The following is a 19,978-nucleotide window of genomic DNA, read 5'->3' as shown; positions in this document are numbered from 1 at the left end:
CTCTCCCTGGCAATGCTGAGAAAGGTGACTTTGCAACGTAGCCTCTGCACTCTCAAAATCTGCACTGTTGAGCATACTTCTCAGGGTACAACAACATGCCAGAATGTGGTAGCACATTTTACAGACTTCCAGCAGCCAGTCAAATCTACAAATCTGATGCAAATCTGGTGTCAGAAGGCTGGAGGGGCATATTGAGGTGTTAAATCACTGCTGGGATTTGGCCTGTACTGTGTTAATTTGAATACTTTATACTTACTTATGCAAAAGGATTTTGAACTGCAGCCATCTGAACAGTTCAGCTTGTAAGAAGTATCAAATTTGTAAGCATGCAATACACTTTACAATAAAATAGATAATTTACTTGATTTTAATTTCATCGTCCAACCTCAAATAAGATCAAACTAAACTATGCTACTATATTAGGAAGGAAATTAATCACATCTGTATTTCATTAAAGAATTCCCCTTTTTGAGGGGAAAAACTGAGTGATCTGAAAAGATTTTAAGTCACAACTATCTCTGAGTCTTTATTACATACATAAGTTTGTGTGTGTCCCTGTGTGTGTGTGTGTAGCAGGGAGTAAGCCAGCAAAAGTGGGGAGAAAAAATGAGCAAGCATTATTCACAGGAGCTCAGTTTCTAGTCCCAACAGATTTAACTAGCAGAAGGGAAAGGGAAGATCTGGGGCTGGCTGCCAGAGAGGCATTGCTGAGTGTAAACACTGCAAGGCATCTCAGAATGCCCTTATCATAGGGAGCCCAAAAGCATTTGTACTCTGGGGCTCTGCAGCCAGGAGCAGTCTTGCAAGTAAAGAGTGTTTATTGTCAAATTTTAGTACAAAGGAAACTACAGCCAAGCTGACCAAAAAGACTGGAATTTCATCTCTCTCTCTCTCTCCCTCTCCCTCCCTCCCTCCCTCTGTCGCCCACTCATTGGATTTCTTTCTCTGCCAGCCTTTTTAAACCAGAGACTACCAGGTCAGTGACATTCATTATTCCTTTTATTTTAGTATGATCTTGTGTTCAGCCTCCTGGACTAATATTGCTACCCGTAAGTATCTGTTTCAGGTTTGTTGTATATGCTGAATGCTATTGTGTTTGTGCTTGTAATATTTAAATGCTTAACAAATGTTGCACCAAGGCAATCAGACAGCAATTTTTTGAACTTGGGGTGGTTGAAAGCTCAATTCTGACTTAGAAGGGAAACAGGCGCTGGGTTTTGCTGGTTGTTTAGTAGACCCATGGAAGTTAAGGGTTCCAAGTAACTTAGTTTAACTTAAGATTCAAGTTGATAGAGATTTCTTAACTGTGCTGGCTTTCTTCCACCAGCACTAATAAAACTTTATGCTTTTATATTTTATAAGAGCTTGGAAACACTTAGTAAGAGTTCTTTTCTTAAAATTGTCTTTTTAATAAAAGCACACTGAGAGAGAGAAATGTATTACGAAGCACTGGAAAACATCATGAAATCTTTTGATATTTGTAAGTCTGCCCAAAGGATATATTATTTAACTGGAAGAATTTGTTTTTAAATGAATGCTTTAAAATTGTAGACTTTTATTTTGCAGGAGATATCTGCAAGGCTTTTCACATTTTTGTGTGTTTAGACAGCTGACTTTACTCATCTGATTTAGATGGCTGCTCATTGGTCATATATGTGTGTAAATGTTTATGTTTGTTTCTGAACACACAAGAACACAGCTTGCACAGTCTTTTAATTTCTTGCTCATTTTTGTTCACTTATGTATAATTAAACTTTAAAACAGCTTTTAGAGATTAGTTTCTCTCACTCTGTGTTGCTCTGAGATGCTTCAAAAAGTCCTGTAAACAATTATACATAGCTTCTTGAAGTATTTATTAAAAGCGTATTTTGCAAGTTACATGTTTGCTGCTTAAAGAGTTCTAGTAGTTCATCATCTCAGTTAACTCAGAGCTACTCATTACTTTAGGCAAAACGCATGCCTGCTGGTGACATATGTCCAGTGTGTCTGTGGGATTCACTGATACTGGAAATCACCAGTTCTTCGCACAGTGAAAGAGTACATGCATCTGTAGAAGTTGTCCCATCTTCTTTCTCTTACTTGGGCGTTACTGGTGTGAGCCTGCGAGCATTTTCATTGTGATTCTTCTGTATGGTTTACTTTAATAATAACATGACTGCATGCAGATTGTTTTGCTCTAGAGAATAAGCTGGTTTGTATCTGGGCACCTTTAGATTTTGACCATTTTCTCTAGCACTGATCTCTGCTCTGGGAAGAGTTAGGCAAGTATAATGACAAATGAATAAACAAGTTCCTGAACAATGACTTGAATTTTTAAGTGGAACTACCTCATGCCTGTTCCCTCATTAAATTCATTTTCTGCAGTCCTCAAAGTGCTTTCCTGTGATAATGTTTATGATACTAATTACAGGACAAGAAGAGTGAATGTATTCATGGGGAAAAGAAATACTGACCTCTGACTTCATAGTCAATCTAACAGTGAATTTAGATGGCAACAATACATGTAGTAAAAACAGCACAGTAACATAGCACATGCTAGTCAATTAATGCTACATTAAAACTGGGATCTGCTTGATTACACTTGTTGAGCAGAAAGAGACAGTAAGCATATCATTCTTGATGAATACTTTAACTTTGCTTTTCTCTGTCTCTCTCTGAGATTCTGTGGTCACTGCTTGTGGACCCTGATTTACTTATCTGCTGCCATTGGCTGTGTGGTCTGCAGTTGTTGTAGCGAGGGTGTCCGTCACAACTTTGTGATTTCTCAACTTGCAATATGAGATCCTTGGTGTGATTCAGCTGCCTTTTGTGCAGTTGGACAAAAGACTTGAATAGACTATGTTTGGGAAGTTGTTAAACACTCCTTAATGAAATGTGCTCTTTCTGTCTCTAGCTGCTATCATCACCTGCAACAGCATTTCAAAGAACTCTAGTAGCTGGCTGTGACAATAAACTGTATCTGGACCATGTGTGATTTTCTGCCAAATATAGCCTCCAGTTTTCTAAAACCATTATACCATTGACCGCATGAACAGACAGGCTGTAGCTGCAGTGTGCAGGCATCCTGAATGCAGAAGGACATAACTTTGTCACTAAAAATCTGTTAATAAAAGAAGGACTGTGTGGTTTTGGATCTACAATAATTTCAATAAGGTGTGCTACTATTTGATTTAGTGCATTCTCTCTGTTTGTCAAATATAATTTGCATGTAATAATACCACTTTTATGTTACATTATGGATTTCACAGAACTTCAAAATCTCTTTTGATTTGTATGTAGGGAACATCAAACCCCCTCGCACAACTTTGTAAACCTAAATTTGTGTCTGTTCTAAATCCATCCTCTTGCCTTTAGGTATCTGTATAAACAGGAAGGAATTGCTCTTTGGAGACTCATCTTTTTCAGCCAGAGTATAGCAGTAATCTTGGTGAAAATCTCAAATGAGTCTCCAAGTTTCACATGTCTAAGGCTCAGAGAGATGAACCAAGACACTGTGATTGTGGGAAAGTGTAAACTATACCATCTACCAGCTGTTAAAATTTAAGCATTCAAGAAAATCCTGTGTGTAGCATGTGCAGAAGACTGCAACGCTTGTTTAGTTCTGTGAGATGCAGTACACCCTTCAGTGAGCTTGTCTTTGTGCAGAGCAGCCTGCAAAATCTTCCTTTGCAGAAATTCAAAACCTCTGCCATCAGTTTCAAGGCTCACCAGCTTTTTCCCCCACACTCAGAAAACCAGCCAACCTATAACACTGCGTAAAGAAATTATTCTAAAAACATCAAAACCACATGCTGTGCTCCTAGTAAGTTTTTATCCATACAAGGGTGTCAGCCAGAGGTGGAAGCCCGCAGCTGTCCGTGCAGGACAAGGCTGGGTGTGATCACACAGCTTCCTCAGTACATGAGCAGATGCACGACGCTGCGGAAAGGTGCAGTGTGTCAGTGGTGTTGCATTTCATCACCACAGCCTGATGATTGTTTCACAAAGGTATCACACCATGTAGTTCATGGTGTAGTGAAACAAGGTAACTACCAGGCAGCTGGTCACGGGCTCCCCGTCTCCTCACTTTTCTCTTCCTTGCACAGAAGGCTTTTTCTGTTCCTATTCCATGGGCTTTCACACCCCCACGCCGTTGGGTCAGGGATGCATTCATTCACTGGTGTAGTTGCTTTGCCATGGGTTGAGCTCATCTAGCACCTCACACTTGAGGTGTGTCCATAGCTAGCAAAGGAAAAGTATGGGGCTGCAGAGCCAGCTTTGTGTTGTCACATTAAGTACTGAGTGCAGTGCACTAATTTTTGCCGTTGCTTGCCGAACTCATGGCTCAAGGTGACGCAAATACTTTTATCCTTCTAACACCAACATGATAATCATTGACTAATCCTGGGTAGCCTGCTTATGTTTCACTCACTTCTTTTCTATCCATAGCTAGTTAATTGCTAACATGAAACATCTACTTGAAGTTAAAATCTCTTGGGAAATTTCCTCTACCCATTACACTTGCCTTCTTTCACCCATCCACAGTTTCCATTATTAGAGGTAGTTTTCATTTTTACTTCATTTTACTTTTGAGTCATTTCTGTGTGGACCAGGGGAAACCACTTGTCTACCCACTTGCTTGACTTCTCTACTGTTAGGAAGAGTTGTTCTTATTCTCTCTCTGCAGTGCATATGATTATATATAAAGCCAAAACAATGGCTTATCTAGCAGTTGTTCTAGTCCTTTCATTTTACTATTTTCACCAGTTTTCCCCTAGTTTTTACCCCCTCTCTCATAACAAAGAGTCTCAAGGATTTCTCTCCATTCTTGTACAGAAAGAGGAGAGGGAGATTAAACACCTTCCTGAGCTTCACAGTTGTGTCGTACTCTTATGAAAGTACCACCAAGACACTAAACTAAAATAAAAGCAAACAAACAAACAAAAGCAGTAAAAAACGCAGTGGATCGTGTTACTGTCTACACTGAGAAGTAGCCTACTCCCTTTAATTGCTGACCGAACAACCTCTTGCTATATCTGAATGGTTTAAATAAAATTATAAGTGGAAATATCCAAATCTTCTGAAAGGTTAATTAGTCCTGGAAATGGCAAAGTGGTAGGCTTGTTTTATGTTTCTCCTAGGCTGGCTTGACCTCCCTGCAAACAGATGTCTTCTGTAGCTTTATGCTGCCAAGGGGAAGGTGGGAAATCAGTGAGCGCTCAGTCCCAGGAGCATGAGGGTGATGTGCAGGAAAATATCATACTAACATCATCAGTGGAGGAACCTCTCTGGAAGCTGGGGTGCTTTATGGAGTTCCTCAAACAGCTGTCAAAAAGATATAATAACTTATTTATCTGAGCCATGTCTGCACTGCACTCTGTTCCAATTCAGTGTTCACGTCTGGTGGAGCATAGTAGTCAGAGTGTGGCAACGCCTACTTGTGTAAAGGTCTTAAAAACATAAAGAGCAACTAAGAAAGAAAATCATTTCATTTTTATCCTTCCCATCTGGGCTTAAAAGAACTGAAGATAAGGACATTTTCATTGTTCTGTTTGGGATAAGATATTTACCTGTTCAGAAAATGCAGTTTAGGTATTAGTCTCTTGTCTATAAGAAAACAATAGCCAAGACTTGATTTTCTTTGCTTTTTCAGTTGTCTTTGTTACATTAGACATCTGCCAACAGTATGATCTCTATCTCAAAATTTAATGTACTTCTAACACTATAAGCAGATATATTTAACGCTTAAAAGGGCACTGTGCCGGTGGTGTCTAAGCGGCAACTGCAATCAATAGCTTCTTCTTGTTAGTCTCAGCCTGGGACCCTGACCTGCTCTGCCTTTTCAACAGTACGCTGTGAGATGGTTATGTGCCAAGCTGTTATGTATCCCTGCTACTGGTTCATTTAAAGTCTTTCTCTCAGCATTCCTCTTCCCCTCGACTGTCCTGCCGCTAACTCCCCTAGCCCCACAGTTGCCTTCTGCACCTTAACTCTGTTTAACGGGAAGGGAGGGCCTTGCAGCTGCAGCTTGCTGCAGAAGGGGTCTCATAACAAGTTAGAAATGGAAAGGGTTTTCAGCAAGGGCTACTGAGGAACCCTGGGGAAAATAATAATTTGGTTTTCCATTACCTCTCAGTCCTCACTCCTGGCGCTGAGCCCCAGGTATTTGATTATGGAAGGGATCCTGTTCTCATGGTGAAACCAGCACCCTGCTCCTTCCCCCTTGCCTTAAGGTCCAATACCTCACATTACACTGCATTAATGTTTATGGAATCACATTCAGATTTTTCTCCTCAGCTTCTTGTCTGTCTTTGTGTAACACCAAATATGCTTTCAGTCTTATGGTGGCCCTTTGGCAAATGGGGGATACTGCTATACTCAGTTTCCACCACCTAATACCCTAAGCTTGGATGAATCATAATTTAGTTTATGGGAGTAGCGACAACACACTGAGAATGAACGCTGAAGTAAAAACTAACCTCTGTAAACTGAAACTATATCAGGTTTTAATCTTAGAATCAATATCTGTAATGTGGAAGAGAGTAGAATAAAGAACACTTTTTTTTTTGTTTCTTTGCTTATTTTTTTGTTTCTTTATACTCTAAGTATTATGCCACTGCTACAAGAGGACAACAGAGAAACTCTAATGACCTGCATATATCTGATGTGCTTTACATCCTTCATCTGTTTTCCTTGATGAAGATAAGTCAATAGACAAAAAATACGTTGCATAAAAATGCGCAGGATTTGTGCAAAAGTGCATAGGACTTTGTTTACAGACCAAAACTGAGAAGAGAAGAAAAGAAGAAAACTGCTACCTAGCATTCCTTAACTCTGCAAATACCTTGTTGAATACTTAGTTTCACTGTGGCCTCTAATCTTTGTTTGTAGTGTGCGGAGCTAAGATGTTAAATAGCAGAGTCCAACGGTGCATGGGTTAATTGCACATTCTGAAGTGACAATCCCCTAATTGAATATTTTAGGGTCCTCTCATTGCCCTGGGATAAATTTTAATTGCTGTAATAATATTTATCTCGTTTCCTAGAAATTGTGCAAGGAACAACAATTTGTTCTCTTTAATCCTGCCTTCTTAAAAAAATCCCATGGTCTTTTTTTTTTTTTTTTTTGGTAAACTTTTCCTGGTGTTCATTAAAACAAATCAGGCCAAGGGCAATTTCGAATGCTATTGTTCTGTGAAATCTCCAATGCTATTGTTCTGTGAAATCTCCCAGACAGCAGAGATTTTGTCACACAGTCTAAAGTCTCATCCTAAAGTCACAGCTCCTAAAGTCTCATCCAAATCTCACTGAAGACTTTGGATGTCATTGAAACTTGGCTTACGGTCGCTTGTGTTTACAGTTCTTTTAGTAAAGTTTTAAGTATTACAACTGAGAGCTACCCCCCCCCCTCCCCCCCCCAATCTTATTTTCAGTAGTTTTGCATTAGTAGAAGTGTATCTATATCTTTGGGATTAGTCTTTATTTATGTAACATTAGCTCCCCTCAGATTCAGACTCAGGGATACCTGCCTTTATAACTTTAAATAAAGAAGAAGTGCTGGAAACCTTTCCACCAGCTTATTAATATTTACGTTCTTTAAAATTTCATTCATGCAGGAGTTGCAATGATAAATTTTGTTTCCAAAGATTATCTAAAAGACCAGATGTACTTTGACATGGTTCTGGAGGTACACAGCTGAGAGTTTCTGTATGTACCTCTGGATGGGTTCTGTACAGATGGCGAGCTTTCCATAAATCATGGATACTTTTGAGGGACATACACAGTTCTCCAGATTCTGAAGACAGTTAACACTTGAGAAATTTACACTAGTTAATGTTAAATTGAGAAGTTCTGTCAGAAATTTTGTGATAGTGTTTGAGTCCCTTCCCTTCCCTTCCCTTCCCTTCCCTTCCCTTCCCTTCCCTTCCCTTCCCTTCCCTTCCCTTCCCTTCCCTTCCCTTCCCTTCCCTTCCCTTCCCTTCCCTTCCCTTCCCTTCCCTTCCCTTCCCTTCCCTTCCCTTCCCTTCCCTTCCCTTCCCTTCCCTTCCCTTCCCTTCCCTTCCCTTCCCTTCCCTTCCCTTCCCTTCCCTTCCCTTCCCTTCCCTTCCCTTCCCTTCCCTTCCCTTCCCTTCCCTTCCCTTCCCTTCCCTTCCCTTCCCTTCCCTTCCCTTCCCTTCCCTTCCCTTCCCTTCCCTTCCCTTCCCTTCCCTTCCCTTCCCTTCCCTTCCCTTCCCTTCCCTTCCCTTCCCTTCCCTTCCCTTCCCTTCCCTTCCCTTCCCTTCCCTTCCCTTCCCTCCCCTCCCCTCCCCTCCCCTCCCCTCCCCTCCCCTCCCCTCCCCTCCCCTCCCCTCCCCTCCCCTCCCCTCCCCTCTTGAAAGTCATTTGTATTTGGCTGAGAACACTTATGCTTGTAATTAACAATTGCATATTTTTTCACATGTGCCCCAGCAGCCTTGAGGGAAAACTAGTTCTTCTAGCTTTTGGAGGAAATGTTTAACAAACCGCATCAGACGTTCTCAGTCACTCTCCTCTAAACTGTACCCAACGTGCTCTACTCCTCTCTTAGCTCATCAGAGTCACACCAATGCCTCCTCAGAGGCTGCTTCTCCCTCTCCCTTCTTCCTCCCCTGGATCATCTGGGATCATCTGCAGAGCAGGGCAAAGGTCTGCTGGTAGACAAGGAGCTCTTTGGAGTTCCCCTTGCTGAGTGTCCCTTGCACAGTGCCTTGTACACATCCTTGGGGTGATGTTTTGCACCAAGAAGAATATCCATTGTCCAAATTGCCAGAGGTGGACTCCTCTTCCAGGTTCCCAGTTTATTTCAGGCAGTTTTTCTCTGGCAGTGTCAGATTGGCAAATCCACCTCTAGTCATGTCAAAGGATGCCTCTTTCTTTGTCAACACACTTCTTATGCTAGTACGGTTTTATATTGGATCTCACGGGAATTACTGGACAGTCTGCAGGGTACAATGCAGTGTTTCAGAAAAACACAGCGGGTAATTCACTTGGGTCCTGGGATCCAGAAAGCTGTATCATTTTGGCTGAGAATCAGCATGACTTAGGGTGTAAAAGACCCCTGCAGGTAAATTCCACCGTAGAGACTCCACAGCCTCCCCGGGTGACCTGTTCCACTGGCAGTGCTCTCTGTGGATTTCTCTTCCCTAATATCTAATTGGAATTTCCCTTGTTGTGAATTTTGTTTGTTGCATCTTACTTCTTTGCTGTTCACATCCAGGTTCTCTGCACTCCTTTGTTAGACATCTGAATGCAGATATAAGATTGTCCCATAGCCTTCGCTTCTTCAGGCTAAACAAACCCAGCTGTCTTGACCCCTCTTCATAAATCATGTGCTCCAGACCCTTGACTATTTGCAACCCTGCCAAGAGATAGCAACTAATATATAATACAGTGATGAACTGATATGTCTGTTTTGCTTCTCAGACCTAAGCTGCTAGGTCCTGTTTCTGTGAGCTTGGTAAGCACACAACTCACCTGGAGTTCAGCTATTTTACTCTATAGCCAAACCTTTAGAAAATCAATGAGGAAACAACTTAGTCTAAAAACACTGCACTAATCTTCCTAATGCATTGTTAATGAACTTCATGATTTCATTAAGCATCTAAGTTTATATGAAATATTGCAGCATATTTGGAAGTAATACCTCAGTATCCTTCATTCTGGAAACATAAGTGACACAAGAAGGAATAGGAGGGATGAATCAGGCTTAGTGATGATATTAAGGGTAGAGCAGTAGGGAAGCTGTAAGCAACTTAGAAGAGCCACAAAAAAAAGTGGCATCACCAGCTGTGCTACATCTGCTGTAGAGCAACAACACATGGACACTGTGCATCAGCATAAGTGCCTTGTAGGACATGCATGACTTTGCTGAAGCAATGTCGTTCTTTACACAAAAGTCTTATACAGTCTTAAACAAAATTTTATACAAAAGAGAATGTTAATATCGTGGCTCTCACTTGGACATCTCATTTTATTGCCATTATGTTCGGAAAGGATCCCGTCATTTTGTTTTGCTATCACTGGATTGAGGAAGTGAGGTTACACTTCTCAGGAATTTCACTCAGCCACACAGGGAGACAGCCCTGCAGCAGACAAGTAGGGACCAATTGCAGGAACATATTGGGCAAACACGTGTACAGTGATACAGGAGCAATGCCTGCAGGCAAAAGCAGTTAAAGAAAGCCTGTAAGACTTTCTTTCTTTTACTTTCTGCCTGTAAGTGACAGCATGGGACCAATTTTGTGGCAGAGAATAGCTCATACATCCACTATGAAATTGGACAAAATGCTCCTGGCTCCACTGGGAGCCTTTCTGCTCTTAGTGTTTTTGATGCAGGGTAAGAAAAGGCAGTGAATAAACCACTGCCCACGCCTCAGGTTTATACTTGCACTCAGTCTTGGGTTTTATGGGCCAGGCACCAGAATGTAGATCAACTTGAGCTTAACCACAGTGAGTTGTGGATGCCTCTACAAGAGCAACGCTCTGACAGTGCTTGATTGAGAGATACAGCTGGCTTTCTCTTTTGTAAGCATGTATGGAAAGTGTAAAGAGAACAATACATTTGCTGAACACTGTCACTGCTGGACTGGAGCTTAGGTTGCATCAAGGTACAAAGTGCTTTTGTGGTAGCCATTCAGTTGGGAGTAAAGACTGTCCAGGCTATACATATATTTTTTTCTTTTTCTATTCCTTTTTTTTTTTTTTTTGGTCTCCTCCTCCTCTTCCTCCTCCTTCTCCTCTTCCTCCACCTCTTTGTCCTCCTCTTCTGACAATTTAAAATCCACTGCAGTCCCTCTGCCAGGAGTTTCCTGCTGGCCAAGGATTCTGGCATGCCTGAAGCCCGAGGAGACATTAAGCACAGCATCTTCTTGAGCCATATGTGAAGGAGGTTGTTCCAGCCCAGTCCTTGCCATGCTAGATTCAGGAAGTAGGATGAGGGCAGGGCAAGTGAAGCAGGTCTTCACTCAGAACATCTGTCCATGCTTTGCAACTGACATTTGTAGGAAACATAGTGTATTTTTGAAAAATGCTAGCATTCCGTGCACTAGGTGATAAATACCAGACAGATATTCAGGCTAAAAGGGTGCATGTGCTGAAAACTGTTCTTTTTTCACTTGGAAAAAGCCTGAGGTCTAATTTGTTTTCCTCCCCCTCTTTCCATGCTGTCCTTCATGGAATTGCTGACTGTCTTTCAAAGCTGTGAATTCCAGGAAGAAGAGTGCTGACTCAGTTGTGCTCATTTTGATGATGTGTCATGCACACTCATCCTAACAGAAAGAAACAAAAATCAGCATATATTTTGGGTACATTTATATATTAGGATTTTAGTAAAATCTGTATGTGTAAGTAAATGCTTTTAAATAAATCGAGCTTTTTATTTTAATTTTAATTTTATTTATTTATTTTTTTTCTGGAGCACATTAAAAAACGTGATGAAATCATGAATTTCATTCTCCTTTCTCTACCTCGAATTCTACATATTCTCCTAGACTTTTTCAGACTGAGAAAGCTGCATAATTTTAGACCAGACTACAAAGATTTTTAGATAAAAAAACAGAAAACTAGAGTTAAGATCTGGGGTCCACAGTCAACATACATCTAACTTTAAACATATGTTAGTCCCAGTGTCTTCAGTTTTAAATCTGGGCTGAAGTGAGTGGATCTGTCTTGTATTACTTTAGGGAGGGGATAATCTTTAACAAATTGTAACTGCCATTTGTTCACTGAACCGTAGAACTGAGCTGATGGCTATGTACAAGTGTAGACTGTTCAGAAGGTCACTCTGCAGATAACAGTAGAGTGAACACTTATCTGTGAGTAATAATGAAGGAAATATAAAGAGATACATGGATTTTTTTTATTTTTATTTTTATTTTTAAATTAATATTCAGGAAAGCTCACTGTTGGCAGGGTCATATTTACACTGTGTGAACCAGTAGTCAGAGCACTAAACTTTTACAAGAAACTGAAGGAATCCTGATGCTTTAATAGCTTGTAATCGCTTAGGATCAGATTAGATTTAATTAAATCAATTTATTGCCTATTCTTTGGGCCACAGATCCAGTTACTTCGGAGGGTTGTATAAGGGTCTTATAAGGATTTCAGAACTGCTTGGTTAATGGCAGAAGAACTATGTTTTTCTTATGAAGTTATAAACATGAAAAAAGAGATCAGCTGTAACTAGGGGCATGAGAGACCTTGTGTAATTTTATTTTTCTTGTTGTCTATTGTTCCCTATTACTACTGTTTTTATTATTATTATTATTTTTAAATTCAGTTCAGACTGATTACTATACATTTTTTTTTTGAAAAAAAATATTCACCTTTGCAGTGCAGTATCATATATATCTCTGTTAACATTGTGGGATAGTCAGTCACTGTAGTAGGAAGAGTAGAGAGTACTAGGAACATGTTTTGAGCTAAAGGTTGAGTTTTTTCATCCACATTCAAAGGCACAGAAAAAATGTATTTAACAAAAAGCCACACTTCCCTTATTCTACTTTATTCTACTACTTACATTGAATCTGGACAAACGCCTACTTTTCTGCACTTTGAAATTACCTGGATACTCATACACTTTGATTAACATGCTACTCAGTAAAACTAACATGGTCCAGTGGTAAAAATGGCTGGTAGCAGAGGATCCTACATACTAAATATTTATTCGTGAAAATGTCTGGAGTGCACAGTGAGAGCTTATCTGTTGAGGGAGAAGTCTCATTGGTACATAGCTAATTTTCTGAGCATATATGTTCTTAATGGTGTTCAAAGGTGAAGTTCATTTGTTGATTGAAATTAAATTGCAATTATAATGAATTATAAGGAAATGTGTTTGCTTGCTTGCTTGCTTGCTTGTTTTTAAGAGATGCTCAATGCCTTATACTTTTTTTTTCTCTTTTTTAAAGGATTAACAAACCTTAGAAGTACTCTGAGAACACATTTATCATTTCGTCTGACTAATGAATTTTATAAAAACCCAAGGATATTTTGAAAGGCCTCTGTCCAAATTTCAGTCAAGGGATGCATCTTAATAGAAAACGTGGTACATTTTATCCTGTGACTAATGTTTTGGTCCTTCATTATATGGTGTAAATCTGCTGGCGGAGGAAGAGAAGACCACTTTCATCAAGAACATTTTCACTAGTGGAAAAGAGCTGGTGTACCCTAATAATATGAAGCCATTTGAGAAAACCTGGTTGTTGCCACTGCTGTCCATTCTCCTAAGAGCTGTCTGCTCCTCCTTTATTAGTGTCAACCTTGGCATGAAAGTGATGAAGGGACAGTCTGTCTTCCTGTCAGAAGATGACCTCAAGTTCTCCATCCCCAGAGAGAAGGACGTGTGCAAAGTTGAAGTTGTGATAAATGAGCCAATAACACAGAGGGTTGGGAAACTAACTCCACAGGTATTTGGGCCCTGCTGTGCTGCTCCGCGTGTCCGCCTGTGTACAAGTATGGGAGAAAGCAGGAAGTGTTGCTTTCTGTAAGATTTTTTGTGGCAGTGGTTAAATTGCATTGAACTGACTGTTTTGTGTGAATGAGATTCAACCTTTTGTTAAAGTTAGCCAGCTGATAGAGGATTGCACCCCTGAAATTGAAAAGTTGAGCTCAGTAACATGCATACATGAAAGTGGGTTTGGTCAGAGTCTCCTTTCACAGATGGAGAATGGGTATTTCAAAACTTTTGGTTAGGAGACCTCTTCCAATCTCTCAGCTGCCTGTTTTTCTACCACAAGGATATCCACTGTCCCTTGGGTAATGCAGAGCCAGCTAGAGCATTTTGCATTTTAGTCATGCAGCCACTACCTTGGGAGCAATTAAGAAAAAAAAATCATCACATACAATAAACACATTGTGTACAGTATTGTTTGCTGCACTCTGCAACAGCCAAATTGCTAACAGATGGCAAATATATTAAAAAAATATTTGTTTTCTTTTAAAATCTCAAGCTTGTAGGAATGATGAAATATATTTCACATACCACCGTTCACTCATTTGCCTCACAAATCTCTCCATTTAAGTCATAGCAGGAGGGAGTTGGAAGTAACTGGCATGAAAATATAATGGTAGAGGTAGATTAATGGCTTTAAAATGAACCATAACCAAACAGCTTTTGTCTGTTTCTCTAAAGTTTTGTTAATTGTACCATATAGCATACTTGACTATATTTGTGTATGTGTCTAGATTTTTAAACACTCTCCCCGAGGTTTGTGGTGGTCTCTGCAGAAACACCAGCCTCAGAAAGTTTTTCAGAGCTTCTGGCATGGTCATCAACATTATTTTTTACACCATTTTGCACCGCAATTACTTCTGCCAAACCGGCACATTCACGCCAGGGAAAACAGCAGGTGATGAACAGGGTAACACATTAGCTTCTCCAGAGACTGGTCCCAGGAAGTTCAGTACCTCTGCTGGAAGGCTCTGCAGAGAACCCTCTTCTCTGAGCTCAGGGGTTTGTACAGCATTTTTTTCTCTCCACTTCCCCAGTCTTGCCTGGCCCACTAGGAGAAAAAGAGAGTCTTACACACCGCATTGCCAGTAGACTGTTTCTGTATGCAAGGCTGCTGACCGAGAAATTGACCTTACTCTTTGCTTTCATTTTCTCTTAAATACCTAGGGTCCTTGCCTTTCTCTACTCCCAACCCCACCTCTGTTAAGTGAAGTGCCCATCCTTTCATGGTCCCATTTCTAGCCCAGGCACACAAACACCTCTTGGAGGCTGCAGGTGCACCTCACCTGGAAGAATGAGCTCTCGTGGGCAGGTGGACACAGGGTACAAAGATGGAGAAGGGCTGTGGCTGCTAGTGGTGTGGGGATACCTCCCCTGGATGGGTGCTGGCCTGAGTGACATCCCAATAGGAAAGGTGCCTTCTCCTCCCCTCTGTAGCCACATGGAGGTGAGACCACTGCAAACATGCTTCCAAGTGGGTTTCTTCATGGACACTGCCAGAGAATTAGGCAGTCTGCTTGTCTCAAGTCATATTCTCCAGCTGGGAAAGAACAAGATGCCATTTGTAGGATAAGACCTTCTCTTTTCAATGATACACTCAAATGTGCTGTCTGATCTTTAACCATTCCTGTAACAACATGCCAGAGTCTGGCCATCCTAGTGCCACTCATACTCTTTCTACCAGGAGATTCTACTGCCTGAAAATCTCTCTGATCTGATCTATTTTACTGCCATTAAAGTGAGTAATTTACTAGGAATGTGTGACAATTTAATTATAATTTGTAATTGAAAAGCAGTTGAAGTGGAAAAAAACAAAGCTCGATAGTAATTAGGAAAAGATTTAGATCTCCTTTGTTTTACCCAGTGAATTTATAGACAATTAGAGTTGCCTGCTCATATAAAAGGAAAACATATTAGGAAACATAAAGCAGATGTTTCTTTTTGCAAAGCAGACTGAGTCTTATACACATATAAAATAATCAGTCAGCGGTAACAGACCTTTGTGGAAAGGTCCTTCATCTTCTATCCCCTTGTTATCAATTAAGAGGTGGAACTAATGATGTCTTATAAAGAAAGAAAGAAATTTCTTTGATATGAATAACCACCTCCTCAGTTGTAGGCAGTCTTCGCTTGTAAGAACAGGGATGCATCAGCTGAGGAGCCAACTATCAGGTGCAGGTCAGGTCTACATGTCACCAAAAACACTACAGACCTTGAGGGCTCTTCACTGGCTTATATCAGTGAAGAATCTCATCATCAGTGTATGTTACTAAACTACAGGAAGGTATAGTATGAGTGACTTTCCTATATAAAGTGCATATTTTTGTTTAGCTTGACACACCACTAAAAACTTTTTTTGACTTTTTTTTTTTTCTAGAATATCACTGAAGACTAATTCATTACTTAACTATATCACCTTCCTTTGTGTTAGCTTGCATAAAAAAGAGAAGATAATAAGTAAGAAAAGGGCATATTATTTGCTGAATACTGAAAAATAACAAAATATATTTCTAAAACGTGAAAACAACACACAGCAGAACAAACACAACATAGTTCAAACATTGATTATATATGAAGCATTTTTTCATGAACTTTCCTTGTCCTTTTTTTCCTAAGTAGCCTCATCAAACAAAAATCAGTCATACTATCTGCAACACCATATATTGTGGATTGTTCCAAGATTATTTTAGCCAATTGGAATAGGGTGGTAAATCCATGTATATGTATCTGATAAACAACTAATTCATTACTTACTGAAAAAATATGATTTTGTACAATCTGCTTCTTGGTAAAAGTTAAAAGCAGGGAATACATTTTAAAATCACTAGAAATATGCAACAATTACCACGTAGCTTGAGCCTCTGAGAGTAACTTCAGTGAAAATGGACACTTCCAATAATAACGAAAGTGATGAAGGGACATTAGATGAACTCTAATTTCTAAATTTCTGATTGCTAATGTGCAATTAACAGAAGTGCATCCCAACTATTTCATTGGTTTACACTGAAAGATGTAAGAACTACTGGCCTTTGTTTCTGTGTAGCCATTACACAGCGTTAGAACTTCCATCTTGCTGTACTACTACTACTACTACTACTACTACTACTACTACTACTACCACTACTACTAATGAGAGTATTACTTTATGTTTACATTGAAATTCAGAGCATCTAAAGAATTTCTCAGTTTACAACACTTACAGTCAGCGTTTCAGAATCTCACCAAAAAGCCCTTTCCATTTTACCATCCTCCAGAGCGGCTGGGAGATGTAGCTAATTAAGGCAATCCACTCCATTTTCTTTACTCTTTTACTGTATTTTAAGAAATGACTGGTAGTATGAAATAACTACTTTCTGCAAAAAGCCCTTGCTTGCCAGTCAACTGCACATGTGTTAATTCTGATTGGTTATGACCTCATCAGAACTATTGGTGAATGCTAAACAGATTTTATTTTAGTACACAGAGGAAAAAATCATGTGTGAATATTGCCCATAGAGACTGAATCAAAAACACATTTAACTCTGCAGTGAAACACACAAGAAATGATTAGCTTCTGCCCTGTTGCTGATACTTATATGTTCTTTCTGTAGATATGAAACATTGATTATCCTCTGCCTATGCACGGGATGTGTAAGGGTTCCCTCTTATCACAAGGATAACTTGGAAATGATCTTATCAATGCTAGGAGCTTTCAGTCATTAAACTCAGTTAAAAATTATAACTGCATGTAACTTACCAGACACTCAAACTGGCATATGTGAGAACATATCATATCAAACTGGCGTATGTGAGGTCATATCAATCATATGCCCCAAAATCTAAATCTGTCTTGTGAAGAATGGGCGTATCAGAACTCTCCAGAGCAATATATATACTATATATATAAAGGATTTAATATTTAAACTAGCTACAGCATAAGCAACTTGTAAAGCTATTAAATGCAATGTTATCCTTCAGAAACTGTTGGCAGTTCAGATCAGTTGCAGTCCTTCCTATGAGCACAACTGTATCCATACACCCACAGGCTGAGGTGGTGAATAAGTGTGTGCTAAGCTGGCTCTTGAGCTGCAGGGGAGAGAAGGGACTTGGTGGCATGAGAAAATCACCTTTATATGCCTTTCTAACTGCAGAGCGCCAGCATCCCCACATTGCTCTTGGTGCTCTGGATCTCTCTGGGAGACCAAAGAATGGGTAAATACCTATTTACAGAAATAAACTGCAGATTAGAAATTTCCTTAGGCTGATGCATTCCTGATAGCCAGAAAGAACAGCAACAGAAGTTGTGAAGTTAGCTTCCTTGACAGTGTTGTACTTGTCTGTTCTTCCTCCATAGGTTTTTGATTGCCACTTCCTTCCTAATGAAGTCAAATATACCCACAATGGTTGTCCAATTTTAGATGAAGACAAGGTCATGCTCAAGCTGTACAGGTAAGCAGCACTGGACCACACTGGATCATCACACTTTATTGTTACAAGGAATGCAATTTTGTAAGGAAGAGCAAGCAGTCTGTTTTTCAGGGTAAAAGCAGGTTCTGCTGTACACGTGGTAACTACGTAGATTCAGCAGCAGCATCGTTAATGAACAGCTGACCATCTGTTTACAGGAACATTTTTCATGATCTATTTCAGATACACTGTGAAAATGTGTTTGTTAGTATTGCTAAATATTATATTCAGCTTGTTCATTACAGAAAGCCAGTGATTATTCTTCTTGTTATTGAAAGTGGCATGAGTACTTTAAAAGCATGGCATGTCCTGTGCTTTGCTGCTGACAGGGACACAGACCCTTGGGTATAAACAACAAACAGCTTATTCCTTCACTGACAACCTTTTTACAAGCATGAAGAGGTGGGCAGCTGTGTTGGACACCTCATGTTCTCTGAAGATCTGGGATTTGAGAGCACATGAATGAAAGGGGTTCAAGTAATTCAATTTAGAAAGTGAGGCTAATGTTAAATTCACAGAGAGTGACAGATGGGATGAAGCATAATTCATTTCCTCCTATCACCTGCAGGTTTACAGAAACTGAAACGTTTGTAGAAACATTCACTCTTCATGTACAGTTACTTGAGCCAGACTGTAACATCATCAAAATGCGCTCCCGAGCCCTGGAGGTGCCCGAGTACTATGGTCTGTCCGGGGCAATTGACAAGAATGTCCTCACTTTTGACTACGACAGGAAGATAAATCTGGAATGTACCATTTCCATAACCTCTTCGGAAACCCACCTGCCTGCTCATGGCCAGCTCATCGCGGGGGAAGTGCAGCAGGAACAGCTTCGTGGGGATCAGCCACAGAGCTTCTTCCCTGGCCCCAGTATGAAGTGCTTTAGCCGTTTATGTTAGCAGGTTCAAAGGGACCTGGCAGACTGCATTTGCTGTTTGCTCCAGACATGCTGGGTAGGAGTGGGTCATGTGAAGTTTAACAAACAGCTTGAGCTATCTTGGAAACTGAAAGGGTCATGAAGTTTGTGTGGGGCAAAATGCAGCTCACAAATGGTCAGTAATCCCCTAACAGGAATCTGGTTTTGGCTCTGAGACCTGTAGACCAATGTGATGGCTTTGGGAGTGCCAAAACCCAGTAGAAACAGCAGAGGGAGTTGTTGGAGGAAGCATCTTGCCAAGGACCAAGGGAGTCTGGAGCTGGAAAAGCTCAGCTGAGAGCAAAATCCTGTAGGATAAATTGGGTCAGGAAATCGGGGTTAGTTTAGCCTAGTGAACAGGCTTCCTGTATTGGTTTCTGCTCAGTTAACTTTCACTATGGCTTCTGTTGGGTTACAGAGCACAGCCCAGGCCAGCAGTGCAGAAATGGGAGCTGTATGCTGGGAGTGGGAGTCATCCACAACACAAAAATGAGCTGTGAAGAGTTTCTGAGGATGGGGATTCGGTATCAGCACCTTGACCCTCCCTCACCGGACACTGATTATATTCCTGTGAGGTTGGATCTCACAGACAGCAGAAGCAAAACTCTGCACAAGGTAGACTTCTATGCAACTTACAATATCTGTCTTCCTGGTTTCCAAAAAAAAAAAAAATTTTTTTTTTTTTTAAATTATTTTTACAGTGTTGCCAGCTGGGCAAATTACATGCATTATCTTTATGTCCCTATGCTACAGAGAAACACCTCTGTCTGTTTACTGGCAGTCATCCGCAATTTAGCCTGAAAGCAAAATTAATCCTGGCATAATTCCACCCCTTTACAGAGCATGAAGTGCACTGCTCTCAACATATATAGTAATTAATAAGCTAAGAGCTGTGTGAGCATTTTCAGTTAATAATAATTAATGACTCATGTGCATGTTTCTGTCAGGTAAAATTATTCATGAAACTCACATCAAATTAGGCAAGTTGTTTCAGCCCAAAATTAAAACCACAACGAAGACAAGTGAACCTGGAAGACTTTTCGTGAGGTATAAACATTTTACTTTAGGCGTTTTATCATGAAAATATTTAAATTCTTTTCAGAATAATTTATTGCTTTAACAAGTGCCCCAATTAGCTATGTGAAGGTAATGGAAATTGAATTTATGTTTTTT

At 40.2% G+C, this 19,978-nt stretch overlaps 1 protein-coding gene across 12 annotated transcripts in view; it reads left to right on the top strand.

Moving 5' to 3' along the window:
- The first annotated feature begins 643 nt into the window (after positions 1–643).
- The window catches only part of FREM1 (FRAS1 related extracellular matrix 1), a 72,503-nt gene continuing 53,168 nt past the window's right edge, over positions 644–19,978 (top strand). For 6 of the 12 annotated variants that reach the window (XR_013943473.1, XM_080573870.1, XM_080573867.1 and 3 more), the window contains exons 1-5: positions 649–1,049; positions 12,902–13,399; positions 17,777–17,871; positions 18,458–18,759; positions 19,224–19,420. Coding sequence is in view for 9 of the 12 variants with exons in the window: in XM_080573870.1 (XP_080429996.1) it covers positions 13,169–13,399; positions 17,777–17,871; positions 18,458–18,759; positions 19,224–19,420 (825 nt within the window). In the remaining 3 variants the exon portion in view is untranslated. Of the gene's footprint in view, positions 1,050–12,901; positions 13,400–17,776; positions 17,872–18,457; positions 18,760–19,223; positions 19,421–19,978 lie in introns of all 12 variants that reach the window. The other 6 variants (XR_013943472.1, XM_080573869.1, XM_080573861.1 and 3 more) reach the window with 4 other exon arrangements.

Source organism: Anser brachyrhynchus (genome assembly GCF_964034855.1).
Source record: "Anser brachyrhynchus genome assembly, chromosome: Z".
NCBI lineage: Eukaryota > Metazoa > Chordata > Aves > Anseriformes > Anatidae > Anser > Anser brachyrhynchus.
Note: the sequence above shows the minus strand (reverse complement) of the source record. Positions and strands in the feature narration are given on the sequence as shown.